Raw genomic sequence first — 19,964 nt, 5'->3', positions numbered from 1 at the left:
TCTGTGTTTATGACCATTGACTAAAATTCTTTAGTTCAATGTTTATGACATGCAGAGGAATGGGAATCTCAGATCAATAATTTTTGTATTGATGAGATGGAAATACACATCTGGACCAATCGGCAAAGAAAATCTGAACAATCGGTTGACGACGTTTTCGCTCGGATTATTTCTCTATATGGGACGTAAAACGTAAACATTTTTTATTTGATCTGAGGACGTGAAGTTTTTTTTTAAGATCGTCCATAGCCTACTAGTAGGCTATGGCTCCTCGTGTTCATAACGGTTATGAAACGCAAATGCTGTGTACAGTTCACAACTGCTGTGAGTGAACCACTCTACGAACAAACCTATAGAGTTAACTCTATAATCGTTGATTGCTCTGAGTCTATGCAAAGAAGAACTCTTTCTGTCTTGAGTCTATGTTCATGACAGAGCTGTGAGTTGTCTCCAAAGATATTACACACCAAGATAGAGCATCCCTATACTGAATGCATGGAATGTTTTGTCCGCAAAGTAAACACTGAATGTTTACAAACAAACGCGGCAATAGTAAACAGAAACCAGTGGCGTAGTTGAAAAGTTGTGAATAATAATATGTAATATCTTTTATTATAGCGGTGTGAAGAATAGTAATGATGGGTGTATATGAATTTGATAATTACATCAATTCGTTTGGAAAATAAAATTGTTTGAAATAATTTCTCGTTAAATTGAACTGAAATGACCTGAGGCACGAATTGTTTTCGATATAACTCCGAAGTTTTAGAAGAAATTTTAGCACAAATGGTTATGATATTCCGTAAAAAAATTTCTTTTACTGCTTGCAGACCGCTCCTATTCAACCCTGGGATATCAATTCGGGTTACCAATCTGAAGCACGAAGTTTTGCCGATATATCTCCGAAGTTTTAACGAGAGTCAAAACGAAATATTCACACATATGATTGTCGACTATCCAAACTTCATATTCCGTGAAAAAACTTCCTGACTAAGATTGGTTTCTTCCAAAAAATAAATATTTGTTTAGTATGATCCATAACATTGCCCATACATCAAGTTATTTCAGGTTTTGCACTAGGCCGTTCGTTTACTGTGTCAAGGGAAATTTTTTGATAAATTTAGATTTCAAAAAAAAAATTGTAAACCACTGATGTGAGGAAAAATTTATTTTTTCAATAATTCCAAAAATACAGATTCGTTCATGTTGATAGCTAGTATTTCAGTAGAAAATAATATGTGATATAGCCTTAAATTTCATTTTCTACATTTTATTTAGAAATTAATTGCAATAATTCATTAAAATTTGCTTTTGTAGTCGAACAGGAATAGAAGAAATATTCCTATAGAAAAAATGAACAAAATCTTATAAGAACAATTCTTAATTATTATTATACAACTTCATCCAGAAAAACATTACAGTACAATGACATAAATTGATAACAAGACTCAGACAATTCTCAAAATAGTTAATGCGTCTATCAAAATTATACTTAAAATTTAAATGATTGAATGTTCTTATTAAATGATTGAAAACTTAATACTGACAAAAAATTCCTTTATAAAAACATATCACAATAATCCTGTAGCTCAACATTTATATGCAACATTTATAATAAGAGGGACTAATTAGGAAGCATAATTCTTTTATTAGATTACTGAATTCATTGCTGAACTTGAATCAAGTATTATTTTGTTTTCAACCATTTTGCACAATTGAAAATGTGGTGAGTACCACACTATTACAAGATAAAAATTATCCATCATTTTTAGTACATATAGATCTGGAAAATAGAATATATAAACGAAACAATAGGATTCTGAAAGTGTGACAACATGACAATGGACAGATACTATCAAATTTGAAAATAAAGGAAATAAACGTAGTTTCTTTGATGAGGGGTATCAACAGACTGGTGCAATCATTGCATGTAGCAGACAAATCTGAAGCTGTTAAAGTTTTAGATACTTCAGACCACTCAGTTTTGGAAATTCCTCTACTCTACCAATATCTGAGAGAGTCTGGGTCACACTCCTTCCATCTGAAGCAGTCGATGTGCAACATGAACTGAAATGAAAACATATCAACATAAATTATGGTTGGAAATGATCGCAAGACAAACACTTTTTAAATGATTGTTTTCACCTGATGCATTCAAAATAATATTCAATACACTCACGTTTTTGTATGTGGTGCTGCAAATTTTTCAGTATCAAATACTTCTAAGGAATCCACTTTGCCTGATAAATCTGAAGCGGCCAAAGCAACAGACATGTCTGTAGCAGATAAATCGGAAGCAGTCAATGTGGCAGATAAATCTGAAGCACTTGCGGTAGCAGACAAATCTGAAGTTTCTGATAATTCAGAACCAATCAATTTTGAGGACTCCCCAACTTTACCAACATCTGATGGGTCCTGGGTCATATACCTTTCGTCTGAAGCCGCTAATGTGTTACTTGAACTGAAATAAAATATAAAAAATTAGGATTCTTCAATAAGAATTGTGTAATCCCTTGATTTATTATAGTAACATTATTTAAATGATTGATTTCACTCGATACATTCAAAATATTCAGAATACTCACCAAGGATCAGGCAATGAAATCCTGGATGGAATAGCTTCCGTTTTCAAACATTTTTTTCCAAATTTAAGGATGAAATCTTCGTCACAGAAATGGTCAGAGCAAACATATACCCATTTGGAAGATTCTGAAATTTTCAGTTTTAACTGGTCCATCCATAATTTCTGTCGAGCACTATCAATAGGCATTCTAATGAGAGGAAAAATTCTTTAGTGATGAATTAAACAATACGAAATTAGTACGAGACTAATGAAAAAAGCTAGGTATCCCAAGTTACGCCTATGGAAAAATATCGTTTGTTGTTGTTTACTTACCGGTGCATGGATTTCCATTGCTTTTACTGCTGATTTTTTTGCACACCACACAGCGATTCACCATTTTTGCAGTTTCTAGTTATTGTCTAACACCGTTTTCACGTAAATCGTCCAACAATAACGTTTGTATCATTCAAGATTCGAGAATATGTAAACATGTGGCCATTCGAAGTGGGTTGTTGAATAAACAACGTTGCCAAACTTCTTTCTTCGTCATCTCCTTATTTTTTTATATTAAATTTATGAACATAATTTCATTATGTAACTTGGCTTAGAACATATCCTGAATTCATCAAGCATTAGTATTGTCAGTATTATCATTTATTCAATAGCCGATACATTTTACATTGAAATAATTATGTCATATTTCCTCTCGAACGGAAGCGAAAACCTGGGATTATATACTTTTCCAAAAATATTGCCAACGCTGCTTGACAATTCAGCATCATTCGGATAGCTTCGGAAAACACGATTCTTTCAACCAATCGTTGTATGTGGTTTATTGTTTTGGTTTTGATCATCACTTCGGATAACTTCGGAAAACACGAGTCTTTTCAACCAATCGCTGTATGTGGTTTATTGTTTTGGTTTTGATCAGAATATAAACATATAGCTATCTTATTTCGAGGACGTTTTCTCTCTCACTATGCTCTATCTTGGTGTGTAATATCTTTGGTTGTCTCTGCCAAAAGTGCCAAAAGCTGTTATTTGTTGATCATAGACAAACTGTTGTTGATACTTGTTCTAAGATATTTGGTTTGGCTGTATTTTGTTGAATATATTATAATATTCACAGAAGGCCTACGTATAATTACTTTAGCTGCAGTATATTCATCAATTCCAGGAACTAGTTGAGATATCTATCTGAACATGCCCAAAGTGAGACGTAGCAAAAAGGCACCACCAGAAGGTTGGGAATTAATAGAACCTACTCTAGACGAACTGGAACAAAAAATGAGAGAAGGTATTCAAAAATTTAATGGTTCGGCATTTTGGAAATGCTGGTACTGTAAAATCTTATTGTTTATAATCTTCTCTGTGTTTTTTAAATTCTTGTCTGACCATAGACCTAATAAAATATTATGTATTATTAGGTCTATTTGTCTGACTTATTGAATACATATATCCTATCCTCTAGACATTTTGAGTGATATTTATTTTCTACATTGAAACAGCGGAAACTGAATCCCATGAGGGGAAAAGGAAAAACGAGTCTCTCTGGCCTATATTCAAAATACACCATCAAAAATCGAGATATATTTATGACCTGTTCTATAGAAGAAAAGCAATCAGTCGAGAATTATATGATTATTGCTTGAATGAAAATATAGCAGATAAAAATTTGATTGCGAAATGGAAAAAGCAAGGATATGAAAACCTATGTTGCTTAAGGTGCATTCAAGTGAGGGATACTAACTTTGGAACCAATTGTATTTGTAGAGTCCCAAAAGGCAAGCTTGAGGAGGTATGTGATTATCATGTATTCTAATTTTCTAGGAGTTTAGTGTACAGGTTGGTGACAAAGTCGATACTCATCACAACTATCTTCTAAACCATACCAGATAGAAATTCTGTTTTTTGACAAAAAAGTTCTGTCTTTGTTGGTCGTCCAACACGACGGCCCTCAATTCTTAATATGTTATTCTTAAATACTTTTTTATTGAATTCTGCCTCTTAGATAACATTGAAGGATTTCAAACTGTCAAGGGAATTGTTTGTCAAAGAAAGAAGATATATGCAATTTTAGGCTGGAAACGCACCGGATGCAACATTTTGTTGTGAGACGTTGCGCATCATTTTGTCTCGCAACAAAATGTTGCAAGCTAAAATCTAACTATCTTTCGCTTGCAACATTTCGGTTGCAACAAATTTTTCCTAGTGTATTTCTGAAGTTTGACAGGATCACACGTATTTCGACTTTCGTATTTTCGAGGTGAATTAATTTGTATACGTATAGAAAATGGACCCGAATATCCTTATATGGCAATTTCATCAATTACTGGAACCTGAAAAGAAGATTTGGATACATCCTTTAAACAAAAAAAGAAACATACTGGGATTCATTGGAGAGCTCAGGAATGATCCAGAGAAATTTTATAACTATTGCCGAATGAACATCGAAACTTTCGACCATCTTTTGAGTTTAATCAAGGAAAAAATTCGCAAGCAAGATACGAATTATTATTATGATAATGATAATGATAATGTTTATTCATCCAAGAACTTATTGTTACAAAAATTGTACAATCAAGGTTGAATACGTCAAATATTAGTAGGTAACACAAGAGAAAAAATAAACAATAATGCAGTTCAAGAATAAATTAATTCTTACACCAAACAAGAAATTCTGTTAGAGAATATGGCTCGCATTGAACATTTCAAATAAAGTTCTCCTAAAAATTTTCTGATTTAATGCTCTGAATTTGCGAGGCAGGGCATTAAATAGCTTTAGACCCATGTATAAGGGAGACTTCTCTGTAAGAGACAATGAGTGTCGTGGATACAAGTAAGGCTCAGTATGCCTAGTATTATTACAGGTTAAATAGTTCTTAAACTATTCGGGATGATCTACCATGAAAACAAGAACTCTGTAAATATATAAGCCGTATACCGTTAGAAAATTATTTGCCTTGAAGTGACCTCTACAAGATTCTCTGAAACTCAACCTTAACATTACCCTCAGCATGAACTTTTGTCTCAAAAAAACTGATTCAATTCCCGCACTACTACCCCAAAAAATTATACCATATGATAAGATGGACTGAAAGTTCGAATAATAGATAATTTTCAAAGTAGGAAAATCAACTCTAGTTTTAAGGACATTGATTGAATAAATAACTGAGTTGAGACGTCCAATAAGCATTTCAATGTGTACGCTCCACTTGAGGTTTCCGTCCAGACACACTCCCAGGAACGTCGTAGTACCAGAGATTGAGATGTTATCATTCAGGTTGCTAGGAATGACAGCTGAAGACCGATCACAACTAAAGATCACACATTCAGTCTTTGTTGTGTTCATAACCAGATTGTTGTCTTCACACCACTTGTTGATATCACTCAGTATAGAGTTTGCTCTTTGTACCGTTAGTTGAAGAGAAGGCGAACAAAGCAAAACATTAGCGTCGTCAGCAAAGGAAACAAGTAACGCCGTGAAATTTCTAACTACTTGAGTTTTAATTGCTAAGGGAAGATCATTTATATAAATCAAGAAGAGAAGGGGGCCCAGAATGCTTCCCTGTGATACTCCCATTTTCTTTTTTCTTGTTTTTGATTGATAAGTGATGTTATCCACCTTCACAACCACTGATTGGGGCCTATCCCTCAAGTAGCTCTCCATCAACTTCAATTGTTTGTCCCTAATTCCGTATTTTTCAAGTTTACCAAGCAATATATCTATGTCCACACAATCAAAAGCTTTTGATAGATCTAAGAAGAGTCCTAACGGTAATTCCTTTTGTTCTAATGCTGCCAGTATGGCCTGGTACAGTTCAAAGATCGCTGTTTCAGTACTTCTTCCTGGTATGTAACCATGCTGGGAATCTGACAATATTTTGAATTTACGGAAGAAATTCAGTAATCTGGCAGCTAGGATCTTTTCGAATATTTTCGCAAATGATGACAGAAGACTTATTGGACGATAGCTGTTTGGGTCATTATGATCTCCTTTCTTGTAAATAGGTTTTATTATCGCTATTTTCAGGTCACTTGGAAATACACCATCAGTAAAAGATTTATTCATGATATGTGCCAACGGTCTAGCAATTAAATCGATACTCTTCTTTATTACTTCCATTGGAATACCATCCCAACCTGCAGATTTAACATTTTTCATACTTTTGACAGTGTTTATTATTTCTGATTCTGTAATTTCAAATAAATAAAATGACTTATCATTATTTTTGATCGATTTCGACTGATGTGCGTTTACATGCGGTTTTTTCTTTATTTGAGGTGGAGGGTTGGAAAAAAATATGTTGAAGTCTTCCACTATTCTCATTGGCTCAGGCTCATTGTCAAAATTATAATTATTCTGTTTCCATATTCCATATTATAATTATTCATTATTATTATTATTTCGGAGAGTTTGGAGGTCATGAAGACTATTGAGAAATGTCCTATAGTATATAACATTATTAGCAAGGTAAGAGGGTTTTACCTCCTTGAGCCAGTAAAACCCGTTACCTTGCGTGTATTGTTTTATATTTTATTTGTTTCTCATTTGTAAAAAGGTTAGATAAATTCCAAAAAAATCTCAATAATTTGTCGCAAATGTCGTAAGCTATGTAAGCGTTGCCATAAACATGTCTGTTTATTTTTCTTTACATTTGTTTTGGCGAAAGCGAAAATGAATGTACCAAAAGAAATTATTGAGGCAGCCAGCAGTGGAGCTTCAAGTTTATTACCTGCAAAATCAGCTTCAAGGTATGAGCGAGAATACGACGACTTCAAAAAGTGGCAAAACAAAAATAGTGTGATTGGGGTAACTGAAGATGTTTTGTTGGTCTACTTGAATCAATTATCAGCTAGATTCAGCCCTAATACTTTATGGGCAAAATGGTCTATGCTGAAAAGCTGCTTGGAAATGAAAGAAAATGCCCCTGTTCGCAGGTTTGTTTTCCTTAAAAAAATTTTTGAAAAATATGACGTTTAGTTGTCATTTGCAGATTTCAGAAGGTAATAGCGTTTCTGAAACGAAAAAATGAGCGTTATACGCCAAAAAAGGCCAAGGTATTAAGTAGAGAAGAGGCTGAACAATTTCTTTTACATGTTCCTGATGACCAGTGGTTGCTGGCGAAATATTTGGGATTTTTGGATGTTGTTGATGTGACGAAATTCTCTCCTTAAACATAAATGATGTAGAAGATATGGGAAAATACGTTATTGTGACATTGCGGCAAACAAAAAATTTAACAACAAGAAGATTCACCATAACCGATGATGGCTGCAGCTTCAAGCCCTGCATGTTATACAGAAAATATGGAAATCTTCGGCCAGTATCAACTCTTTCATCATCAAAAATCTGTGTTACTGGAAATAACAATTGTACCATGATTTTCAACATATATGACTATAAAACAAAATTTTCTAATGTAAATAATACTACTAACTTGTAAAACTTTTGCAAGTTAACTGTCAGTTTTACAAGTTAGTGACTTGATAAGATAAACTTCCTTGATTAATTATTGTGTTTTTGGAAACTGACGTTTACAAATGAGGAACAAATAAAAACATTAACTGCACTGCGCTTTTGCTATTTTTTTGTGCTTGATACTGAAAAATAAGTTCTTTAATGAATCGCTCCAAGTACAACTATATCATTTGGCCATCAGGTTTTTTATTTTTTCAGAAACTCCTGAAACTTGAAAGGGGAACTCTGTCAAAAATATCGAGTGTCGTCTGACTATGTTTCGGGTGAAAAATTGGAAATGAATTTAAAAATAGAATATTTGTCTCCAAATATATAATGGCACTAGAGTTTGATGATTGCTGTGGATATAATCATTTCCACTGCATGAGTTTACTCAATTATGGTTGTTTTCTGCTTTTCATTTGTAAGTTACGAATATGTAGCGTACGATGAAGAAAACAGTCAAATTTTAATTAGAGAATAGTACAGGTATAAATTTTCTTGCATTGGTGACGCAATGAGATACAGTATGCCTCATAATGTAAAAGCAAAAAGTGACCTAAATCAACTATTGACTAAAGTATAGTTTGTATTATTTCTACTCATCATCTGGACAACAGAACTTCGATCAATAGATCAATCCTCTAGTATGTTGCAAGGTGAATGTTGCAACCTCTTCGGCAGGGCTGCTTCGCCTTTTTGTTGCGAAACGTCTCGTAACGTTGCAACTGACTTTCTTCCCATTTCATTCTGAAGGGAACGAGACGCTTGCAACATCTTGAAACAAAATGTTGCATTCGATCATTTCGAACCTTCGGTACAGCACCTACTAAATTTGATGCGAAACACCTCGCAACATCTCGCAACGTTTCGAACCCGTGTTGCAAGCGGTGCGTGCCGTCCCATTTGATTCTGAAGAAAATGTGGAGCTTGCAACATCTTGCAACATCCCGCAACGTCTCGCAACAAAATGTTGCATCCGGTGCGTTTCCAGCCTTAGAATATCATATATTTCTGATTTCAGAATTTCTATCTATAGTATAGTTTGGGAGACAGTAGTAGTGAGCATCGAATTTGTCACGACTCTGTATAGCAGGGGTGTTCAACTTGATGTGACTCAAATCTACTACGTACCAATGAAACCATCCAAGATCTGCCATTAATAAAATTGTCAAAATTTTAAATGAAATAGTACATGATGGTACAAACTCTACAGCGATTGACTGGATTTATAGCCACAATCGACTGGTTGGACACCCCTGCTGTATAGTGTATAATATGATAAGATATAAATATCAGTATGTCTCCTAATGTTGTGTATGTAAGGTGCAGGTAAAAAGGCCTGTCATATTCGCGAATCCAATTCCCGTTGAGGGCGCTGCGAAATGCAAACAATCTTTGACGTTTGTCAGTACTTTTTTCGAGATTTGTACGGCCTAACAGAGTTTTTTCTAGTAAATCAAGATATTTATCGGAATTATTGGAAGTGAATTGATTGATTTAGTTTCGTAAAGAAAGGTCAACATTCTTTGGAAATACTTCATTGGAAAGGGATGAATTGTGGAATAAAATCGAGTTATGATATTGGTGATCCACTGTATTTAGACACAAATTCCTATTATTTCACAGATTCTTTCTTGAAGTAAACCTAGGTAATAATGTTGAGGTAGCATATACTGAGTTTGTGAAGGAGGTAGAAACTAAACATCCTGATAAGTAGAGCGTTCATGTGGAAGTTTTATAGTTTCTATTTAAAATATTTCAATTCCATGTTATGATATTGGTATTCCTCATACAGAAATCTCAAGAGACATAAATATGATTAAGCTCATGGAACAAGTTTTACAGATGAGAAAAAGCATTCATTTGGAAGTATGAAAATTATGAAATTGTATTTCTAAATCGTCAATTGGATTTAGCAGAAGACTCTCATAAAGAAAAATCGTTTTACTTAACTCCTGCCAGTTGGAAGCACTGGTATAAATACCTTTTCCAATATTTTTTCGGAATCAATATTTCTATTCAGAAACCCAGACAATAATCCCAATATATTGTTTATAATTGGTTCAGGTCAGGGATGAAGGAAATCAATTAGATGAAAATTAATTTTAAATTTTATTAATTACTTGTTCATTGTCTGCCTGTATCTAATCTATTTATCTATTTATTGTTGATTCATTTTATTTCATTCAGATTGTCAGAAAAGTTTCCTATATATGTATATACTTTTGGATGGTTATTCAAAGTTAGTGATCCTTCTAGTTTGGGATCCCTGATTTTTATTTATTTTTTTTGAGTTGGCCATTCTGTATTGTTGTGTAATGTCCTTGTATTGCTCTTTCAGAACCCCGAAGGTGATTTAAATATAATCGAAACTTCGGCAGAATTTTCATCTAATTGATTTCCTTCATCCCTGACCTCAACCAATTATCAACAATATATCAATTTGAAGGTCATTAAACTAATATTGTCAATAATCCCAATATAACTTCTCCAAATAATAATTATAATACTTTGTTGGACAACGTGAGATGAGAGAAAACATAAGAAATAAAACTTGTTTTGACTTTGCAGTACTGACAAAGTAGTTTCGTAATTCAGTCGGCAGAGGGCGTCTAGATTTTTAGATTTGCCAATAATAAGGTGTAAATCAAATGGGGAATGTGTGTAAGCTAGTCAGAGAATGATACAGTTGATTTTGAGTGTCCTGAGAATGTATGGAACTTTGATATTATTTTTGAGAGTTAAACACAACTTATCCATAATTATTAAATATTGGTTTCCGTAACCAAATATAATGAGCGTATTTTGATTCATCATCATCATCATCATCATCATTTATTTAAAAACTCCAATACAAATAACCCTGTTAGGGTGTAGAGCTAGTCAATCAATGATTATTTATGTAAAAGTCTATAATATGTAGATCTTATTATTCTGCCTTGCTAATAAGAAAGGTCCTATCTGCAGAATGATGAATATAAGGTTTGTTCAAAGAGTGGTTTGCAACGGTTGTGAACTGTACAGAGTAAGCACCATTTCATTTCAGGGTAGCGAAAATCCATTTGCGCTTGGTCTGTACAGTTCACAACCGTTGTGAACCACTCTACGAACAAGCCTATAATATAATAGAATCAAAAATCTATTAACCAGGAAGAGATGAATTAAAATTGTTTTGCAATCAAGTTCTATTCTTCGACATAAGATATAAAATAAAACATGAAGAGTTTATTAAAATACTATGTGTTTTAAAATGAAAAGAAGCAAAAACCCCTAAATTTTGCAGAAAGGACCTTTCATGTTAGGACGGCAGTATTCTACTGTAGTATAATTTGATGTTTAAGTCTCAATGGCGGCTCCTCAGGGTATGCAGGGTCGGTTGGACCACAGAAATACATAATCGAGAAATAAAAAATAATTTTCGCCATATTTTCGCGATTAAGACGCGTGAAGCGTCTTTAAGCGGTGCTATTCGAGCGAATAAGTCATGACGTCAGTCTTTAAGACGCTTTAAGCGGAACCTGACGGTCTCTGAAGAGCGCCTGTGTCGTCTTAAGCGGAAAGAGGTGATATAAAGAAGAAGGGAGAATATGTTGTTTATATCGAATTTGATTTGAATTCCTACTAGGGAAGAGTGCTTTTACTGCCAATAATGCACTTTCTGCATTATCATTTAGAATAAATAAATATTTTTCAAATAATAGCCAAAGAACAGAAATTGAAAAAAATCACAATTCGATTCGCTGTCTAATGACAACGACAGATAACTCAACCATCAGCGATATTCTATTTTTGCGACAACAAAATTAATGATGTCACGCTTAAAGACGCTTTAAGACATCGATTAAGACGCTTAATCGCCGAAATATGGCTCTAATAACTCATTATTTTTTGACACTTAATGTGAATGATCAATTTCGATAATCAAATCTCGATAAATTCCCTCGTATAACGTAGTACAACTTGTTTCGATCAACATGACGACATGACATCCTTACCGCATCAGCCTAGCGAACGCTTCAAGTTATGGTACAACACAAGTTACGACGCACGCAGTTATCACCAATTTGAACTGTACAATACATCTTATTACGTCGCTGCTAGATACATATACTAAGTTCGAAAAATACACTCCATCTACTCCTATCGTTCTTTTAATCGAATCTCTAAACTAAACTCGATAAAAAGAACAATAGGAGTAGAGAGAGGCGACGGAGTGTATTTTTCGAAGTTAGTAATACACGGTAGGCCAGCACGAGTTGGTGATTTCAAAGCTTCTTGAATACGCCTAAGATCAACTGGCCGATCCTCGGTGTGGGGATATAAGAAGGAGAAATATGTACATTATCACTCAAAATCAAAATTGTAGATGTATTTCAGTGAACTTTAAATTGTTATTCGTATTGATGTTGGTGTTTTGTGTTGTAATAAAATGTTTATTGGTGTTTACAAAAAGACCCTGAAGAAGAACAAAACTGTTATTAAAAAGCTTGGCAAAAACAAAGAAGTGTTCTACATTCTTTCTCCAAAAACCAGCCGATATCGCATTGAAAACAAAACTTTTACACCCTGAGATTGTATAAAGAAAATCCTACTATATACAGGTTGGGTATAAGTCTGGAATAAAATTAATATTTCTTCAACCAAGAACTCAAATGAAAACACTAAAACCCGTCAATCGATTTTAAATTACCTTCTTTTTCCGTCAATCACTTAGCTTCTCAACCAATAACTTAATATTAAGATGCTGAAACATTCTGATTGGACTTGTTTTTGGGAAATAAAATTGAATATTTGCCGTAACCCCATCCAAATTATTAGAAACTCAAAATCCTCTTGACAAAAAATATATCAATGTTTAATTTTTGAGTAACAAAGATTATTGTGGGATTCCGCGTTTTAATTTTCAGTTATTGGTTGAAGAAATAGATATTAATTTTATTCCATGCTTATGCCCCTGTATGTACTGGGTCTGACCGACCCACACCTCAAGGGCACGAGCCGTCACTATTATCTAATCAACAATAAACTTTGGTGATTGGAGTTCATAGTTTTTGATTTATTCTGAATCATCCTTAGCTAGGCCTTATTACCCGCACCTACCCTATATTATGTTACTAGCGATGTCTATATTTGAGATATTCTATTCTGTACCTAGGGCGTGCAAGGTTAAACACTCTGATCAAACAAATGTCATTTGTGCAGATTTTACCTATGCAAAAACCTAAGATATGGTTAGATGGTCAGTGTACTCAATCTCAAAGATGATAATCAATTCTGGCTGCATTCAGAAATTCTAATAGTGACTTTATTGGAATTTGATGGGAGGTAGTGCTACTTCAAACTTTTTATGACTCATTGACCTTTCTGCTTTTTCAATAAATTGTTTCGTCATTTACTGATTCCCACTGAAAAAAATTATCGAAATGATACTAACAAATATTGTCCTTACTAACCTCACAATCGTCAACCTGACAATCGTCAATAATTAAATATTTAGAACAATATATAGACTTATAATGAAATATGCGCATCCCAACTTCATAAACTGTGCACAACCAGCTATCAAGAGCTTGAGAACTGCAGAAATTAAATTAAACAGCTGCAAAATGAACTATATAACCAATTCAACGAATCCCGTTACTTAATAATCAAAATCCAACCGATAGAAGAACGATTAACAAAACTGAACAAAACATTTGACGAAAGAATCACAGGACATATTACCTCTCTTCCACCAGGAAGATATAGCTCAAGTTGACAGAAAATATCCATCAAAATTTCTTATACTGATATTGCAGGGATATAATGGAGTAGAATAAAATATGTAATTATAAAATCATTGTTTTTTGCTACTACTCTGTACAATGTGTTCGATTTGTATTTGATGGTACACACATGGAAGAACCGAAAGTTGCAATTTCTTCTAAATTTCTGAACACGTTTGGCACCTGTGGGGGTAATTAGTGGCGCAATGATGGGTCCTTAAAGTAGTTTATAAGGCCTTATCTTCTCTTAACACTAGTTTTATACCGAAATGTACCGTTGAAAAAAGTTTTGTACCTTCAATCAAAATGACGAAAATACGGATTTCAGTTTGGAGGTACTGCACTTTTGAAATTGCAAATATTTTCTATTTCAAAATTTCGCACAAAAATGTACCGTCAAGATAGAGTTTTTTACCCTGAGATTTTGGTTTCAGAAACAAGCTAATACCTGTATACTAGTTTTGTACCGTTATGAAAAGGGCCATTTTCTAAACCCTGCGAATGTACAGGATGTCCCAAATTCGATGTCCAGTGGGGGGGATCGCAGAAGCTAGATGAGCTATAACAAAACGGATGACACCATTCCGAGCTCTTTTTCAGAGAAACAAGGAATCGTGAAAACCGCAGTTTCAAAGGATTCTTTGTTTTTGAGGTATTAGCAAAAACTGATATTTTGACAATTTCGTAAGTTTCTCATAACTTTTCTGTATTTGAAGTGAAAGATCTGAAAATTGAACTTTTTTCACCTTTTGCATAGAATCCAATGGCATTCTCAAAAAAAAAACTTTGCTATATTCCGCATGAGGAGGCAAAGTCTTATTTTTAAATGAGGGGTTCAGAACTGAAGTGAACCAAGTCCATTCAGCCTAGTTTTGAGATGAATGGCTTAGAAGTTGTTTATCACCCATTAATTCAAAAGTGACTTCTTTAGATTTTAAAAGGTTAGAATGTAAGCATATGGTTACATAAGAATAATAATAAATAAAGAAGTCACATTTGAATTAATTGGTGATGAACAACTTCTAAGCCATTCATCTCAAAACTAGGCTCAATGGATTTGGTTCACTTCAGCCCTGAACCCCTCAAATTAAAACTATCATTAAATTTGTCCCTTATAAATGGGAATTGTTGAGTTAATCGGTCAAATTGGCATACTTTCATCAAGTTCGCTTTGATTCAATAAGGAGGAATACTAAGATAATTCGAAACTGCTTTTAAGACTTCTGATTACAGTGTACAAAATATATTTTTGATGTTGAATTTCGTACAAAACTAATACAAAATACCCATGAAGCTCTACTACTTCATAGAGTCCAGGGTGGAGGAAAGCACTACGATTTCAGTACAAAACTGGTATGTAAGTTAGAGAGTGTTTTGGAAATAGTAAACTCATAATTTGTGAAACATGTCTCCAGCACCACTTATTTTCTAAACCTTCAATCTCAGAGTACAAAACTTTGACATGAAGGAAATTAGTAACTTCAAAAGTTCTTTTATTTTCTTTCTAAACTGTTAATTTCTATAATATAATATAATACTATAACATAACATATCATAACATAATAATAATAATGACAAAGCAGCAGGCACAGAAGTAGTGTTACACTACTTGTATGAGGCCTACAGTCCCTGGTCATATTATTAGACGCATTGATTCGATGCAAAATCTCAATATTGAATTATTACATTGAATGTATATGATACATATATGTACTTCATCTGTAAATGGTTTTCACATATAATATGTCATATCCGATAAAAATTTTGATTTATTGATGATTAAACATGAAATTCTAATATTTTGCTGAGCCACCCTGTGTAGCTATGAGAGCTTCATACTATCAATGCAGAATTGCCAAATAGAACACTTTAATGAGAGTCGTAGATAAAACTGACATTCTGTGGAAATGAAATTCAAATATTCTGCTTTTTCCTCGGACAATACCAGTAAATATAAAAAAAATCCTCAGTGCGTCTAATAAACTGGCCAGGGACTGTACATATTCACTCCAACACAAGAAAATATACGCAATACATCAATGAAAGTTTCTTGAAAAATCCACACAGAGCACAAATCACAACAGGATCGCAATATTCCGTCCTGCATCCTCTCTAATTTCCATGTTGTCATCTATAGTTAATTAAGGTGTTTATAATCTTCCTGTCCACACTACTCAGCTACTTCTTCACTTCTTTCTTGAATTTATACTCATATATGGAGGCCTTCAACTCTTTTGGAATCATGTTGAACAATCTAGGAGCAACAAAGTGCGCACACCTCTGCCCAATGGTCTTCGAAGTCCTAAGGAGAACAACTCCATCTTCTCTCATTCAATAATGAGAGAAGATGGAACAATTTCCATTTGAATGTTGTATGCGGCAGATATTTTTTTTTCCTATTCACATTCATCAAGAGATCCAGAGCGAACAACTGTCTTAAATCATGAATCCCCGTTTCAGCGTGCAGCTGATCAGTTGGAAACTGATGCCTCTGTTATATATTATCTTTATTCCACTTTCGTAGCACCTCTAAATTCCGCAGATAACAGTCACTCACACCACCCCAAGCTGAAATTCCGTACGTTAATTGTGACTGTAATAATGCACAATAAAGGATATTTATATGTCTTCGTTCCAAAAAGCCTCTGAGTAATCTGAACCTCTGAGTAATCTGAACCTCTGAGTTAATCCTCTCAATTTGCCCTTAAGTTTTCTCACATGTAAGTCCCATCTGAGGTGTCTATCAACTATAATGCCTACATATCTGACATACACAACAGGCGTTATCGAATTGCTCGGACCTATCTCAAAGGGAACCGCTTCAGGCAGGTTGTTGAAATAAGAAGTGAAGGCCAAATACTTAGTCTTATTACAATTGAGAGTTAGCTTATTACTACCCAACCATCAGCAATATCTTTCTCTGCCTTCGATTTCAAAGTTTCCCAACGTTCTGATGTATAAATGATAGCCGTGTCATCTGTAAAACTTATGATTTTACCTATTGTTTTTTGCTGGAGGAGGTTGTTCATGTAAATGATGAACCAAATAGGACTGAGCACTGTACCTTGTGAACTCCTGACTCCACCACGATAGGATTACTTCTTACTCCATTTATCTCCACCACCTGTCTTGTCTTGCATAAGAAGTTTTTGGAGTTTTATCTGCCTGGGTTAAATTTAAATCGGGAGTCGGTCTACCCAGCAGTTTAATACGGCTTTTTTCCGCCAGCGAAAGCCTCGCGAAATCAGTTTTTAAAATATTTTGAACACTGTTGTCCGCCATGATTTCAAAACGTAAACAAATACGAACACACGCTAGGTTGTCTATACGCTAGCGGGCAGCGGCTAGACTGAAGCGGATGACTTTTATCGTAGCCCTTTTACTCCTTAAAATGACCGAACACGAAGAGTTGCGGCTGGAGCCGAATGACTGTCCAATGCAAGAATTCGGGGCTATACGATTCATCGCCCATGCAGGGACGATAATCATAATTATCACAATCATAATCTGCTAGATTATGATTGAAATAAACAAAACTGAAGAGTCGCATGGAAGTTTCACATTGATAAATTATATAAATAACCGTGGAATGTAATATTTTCATTAAAAATCGTATGGGAAGGTAGCCCTATAACCCTCACAGACCAGCCGCCACTGGTATTAACCAATGTTATGTAAGTATATTGGGCAAGAAGATATAGCAATTGGTATTATAAGCAGTGGCGAGCATAGACAATGGGTAAAGTTATAAAGAAGATAATTTGAAATACCACATCACCGGCGCCATGAAAACGTGCCAAACTCAGGCACTGGAGATCATTACAGTGTTCTTATAGTGTATACTTCAAATTATGGTCTTGATATGATATACAACTTTTTCGCAGATTACCCATTGCGTAGCTTTGCCACTGCTAGGAAGCTCAAGTTCTGTATGTTTAGTTTGACTTTGCCCCGCAACAACGTCACGTCCTTCCAAACAGGCGCCTCCTGTCTATATCTGTTTCCATCTATACAATTGTTTTTTTTTTTTCAAAAAGTAGCCCGAATAAGAAGATAATGTTCGGCCAAATATTGAAATTATTCATTTTATTTATGTACTAGACAATTTTACGAATCCTTCATAAGCATTTTAATCCTTGAGTGCAGGTCTGGCATCAGAAAACGAAAAAAGAAAAAAATAATATGCAAAAAAATTACTTAATGCAAAAACAGAATAATATCGAACTGTATTGTATTATCCTGATTCTCCCTAGGTACCGAAGTAGGTACCCCTCAGAAGCTCTTTGAGCATGTGCGAATTCGGAGGACCAATTATTTTCTGTATAGGCTTTGTTACTGTGTCCTTACACCACCTAGAAACAGCTTTGTTAATTTCAACCCAGGAGAGGAAAGGAACACTCTTTAAAAACATATGCCTTAATCCATTGTTAATCTACATTGTTAACATTTTGAGTTCATAAATTGATGAAAATTTTGATTTTGGTAAATTATTTATTTCAGGGGCGCATCGTGGAATGTGTTCATTGTGGATGTAGAGGTTGTTCTGGATGAAGAATATTTATATGTTTAGTTTTTTATATAGTTTGATAAGTGTAAAGAAAATATAATAAGAACGCCCTTATGATAGCTTGATCTGTGTATTCATTTCCCTTTCTCCTACATCTGTTATTACCGTGCGTCTGTAATTCACTATCATCACCATTCATATTTCGATGTTGGATTGTGGTTGAATATTCTGTGATACACATGGCTGATTTGACAAAGTAGAAAATCCGCACGTTTCGGTCAATTATTATCTGTAGATACACATTATTCTCTATGCATCTAAAATCAGAATGACGGAATGCTGCGCACCGTAGATTCGGGTGACTTGGGACGATTTTTGAATTCAACTTGTCATATTTTCAAAACGGTGACCTATTTTTTATCTGAAAAAGAGGTTCGAATATTCTTAATGACATCAATAGATCAGGATATAAACCATGCTTCAAAATTCGGATATAAATTTTGAAAAAAAAAATACTTGTCCCAAGTCACCCACCGGTTTGGGAGGCTTGGGACCCACAAGTTGAATTCTATTGATTTCTCAACTCTCAAATGAAATAGGTGGCTTTTGGGGCGGTGTATAGTTTTGAAAAATTAGGTAAGGAAATTAAATGATAAACCCCTATTACAGCGAAAGTAAATATACTGAAACTCAAATGTAAAGAAACTAAACAAAACAAGGTAACTTCGATTTGTTTCATTCTTTGGTGATTTCTTTGTGGAAATAACACGTAAATAATGATATCCTGCGAAAAATCGGCTTATTTCCTGCTGCCAATGCGCCGCTTGTATCCATTCGGCATTGTCCCAAGAATATGAAAACATGAAACAAGCTTGTTTCATGACATATCTAATATCCAACGTATCCAGAAAAAAATTACACATGCACAAAGTGAAACACATGTACAGGGCACTAGAAAGTATAAGGGCTATAAGAAAACGAGCTTTTACTGTCCTGAATTCGTTAATTTTTCCTGTCAATTCAAACGGTCTTGGTTACGGCAAACTCAACAGGAATTAATTGTTAAACTAAACGAAAAGACGCTACACAATCTCATAAGTTTGTCCCTTCACTCATAAATGGTAAGAAACAAAGAAATCTGCAAGGGGGTAATTGTCCCAAGTTACAGGACTGTCCTAAAAGTCACCCGAATCTACCAGTACATAAATTTCTCAGAAGAAGTAGTAAGGATATCACACAGATATAAATTTAAAAGAAGAGTGGTTAAAACTGATTCTTGTAGAAAACCATTATACAGAGTTTTGAAATTACTACTCCCATCAACAAGAACACAAAACCTTCTATAGTATCTGACAACATATTTCCTAGTAAGCGAACCATCTTTTCACACTTCAGATGCGTATACGCATAAAGGTTCGAAAATTAAACCATCTTTCCATACTGTGTCATATGCTCCAGATAAATCCACAAAAATGCTGTTTCTGTTCTCAGTTTGTTCTTGAAATCGGCTTCAATGAACATGGTGAGGCTAAGAACCTGATCACAACAATTTCAATTTTTTTTTTAACCCTCTTAACAATTTTGGAAAGCGTCGATTCAACCCTTAAAAAAAGAACTCTCAATAAACTAATGGGTCGATTACTACTAGGATCAGAGGAATCTTTC

General features: G+C 34.3%; 2 protein-coding genes across 2 annotated transcripts; one reads left to right on the top strand and one right to left on the bottom strand.

Moving 5' to 3' along the window:
* Positions 1–1,952: 1,952 nt before the first annotated feature.
* Positions 1,953–3,567, bottom strand: LOC123316899. Its single transcript, XM_044903172.1, has 4 exons — positions 2,897–3,567; positions 2,586–2,709; positions 2,180–2,461; positions 1,953–2,067 (listed from the first exon to the last, which is right to left on the bottom strand). The coding sequence occupies exons 1-4, from the start codon at positions 2,958–2,960 to the stop codon at positions 1,953–1,955; spliced, it is 585 nt and encodes a 194-aa protein (XP_044759107.1). The 5' UTR covers positions 2,961–3,567.
* Positions 3,568–3,632: 65 nt separating this feature from the next.
* LOC123317029 (protein BUD31 homolog) lies at positions 3,633–18,424 on the top strand. Its single transcript, XM_044903377.1, has 3 exons — positions 3,633–3,860; positions 4,072–4,361; positions 18,293–18,424. Exons 1-3 carry the CDS (start codon positions 3,767–3,769, stop codon positions 18,341–18,343), a joined length of 435 nt encoding a protein of 144 aa, XP_044759312.1. The 5' UTR covers positions 3,633–3,766; the 3' UTR covers positions 18,344–18,424.
* Positions 18,425–19,964: the final 1,540 nt, after the last annotated feature.

The sequence above is a fragment of the Coccinella septempunctata genome, chromosome 7 (genome assembly GCF_907165205.1).
Source record: "Coccinella septempunctata chromosome 7, icCocSept1.1, whole genome shotgun sequence".
Taxonomy (NCBI): domain Eukaryota; kingdom Metazoa; phylum Arthropoda; class Insecta; order Coleoptera; family Coccinellidae; genus Coccinella; species Coccinella septempunctata.
The sequence above is the reverse complement of the archived record's forward strand: the minus strand, read 5'-3'. Positions and strand labels throughout refer to the sequence as shown.

Excerpts from the sequence above, each read along its gene's own strand:
- LOC123316899 (XM_044903172.1), bottom strand. The coding sequence starts at position 2,960 with ATGGTGAATCGCTGTGTGGTGTGCAAAAAAATCAGCAGTAAAAGCAAT. Across the intron at positions 2,462-2,585 it reads ATTTCATTGCCTGATCCTTG|TTCAAGTAACACATTAGCGG; the intron begins GTGAGTATTCTG and ends ATTTTATTTCAG. Across the intron at positions 2,068-2,179 it reads GCAGCACCACATACAAAAAC|TTCATGTTGCACATCGACTG; the intron begins GTGAGTGTATTG and ends TTTTCATTTCAG.
- LOC123317029 (XM_044903377.1), top strand. The coding sequence starts at position 3,767 with ATGCCCAAAGTGAGACGTAGCAAAAAGGCACCACCAGAAGGTTGGGAA. Across the intron at positions 3,861-4,071 it reads GGAACAAAAAATGAGAGAAG|CGGAAACTGAATCCCATGAG; the intron begins GTATTCAAAAAT and ends ACATTGAAACAG. Across the intron at positions 4,362-18,292 it reads CAAAAGGCAAGCTTGAGGAG|GGGCGCATCGTGGAATGTGT; the intron begins GTATGTGATTAT and ends TATTTATTTCAG.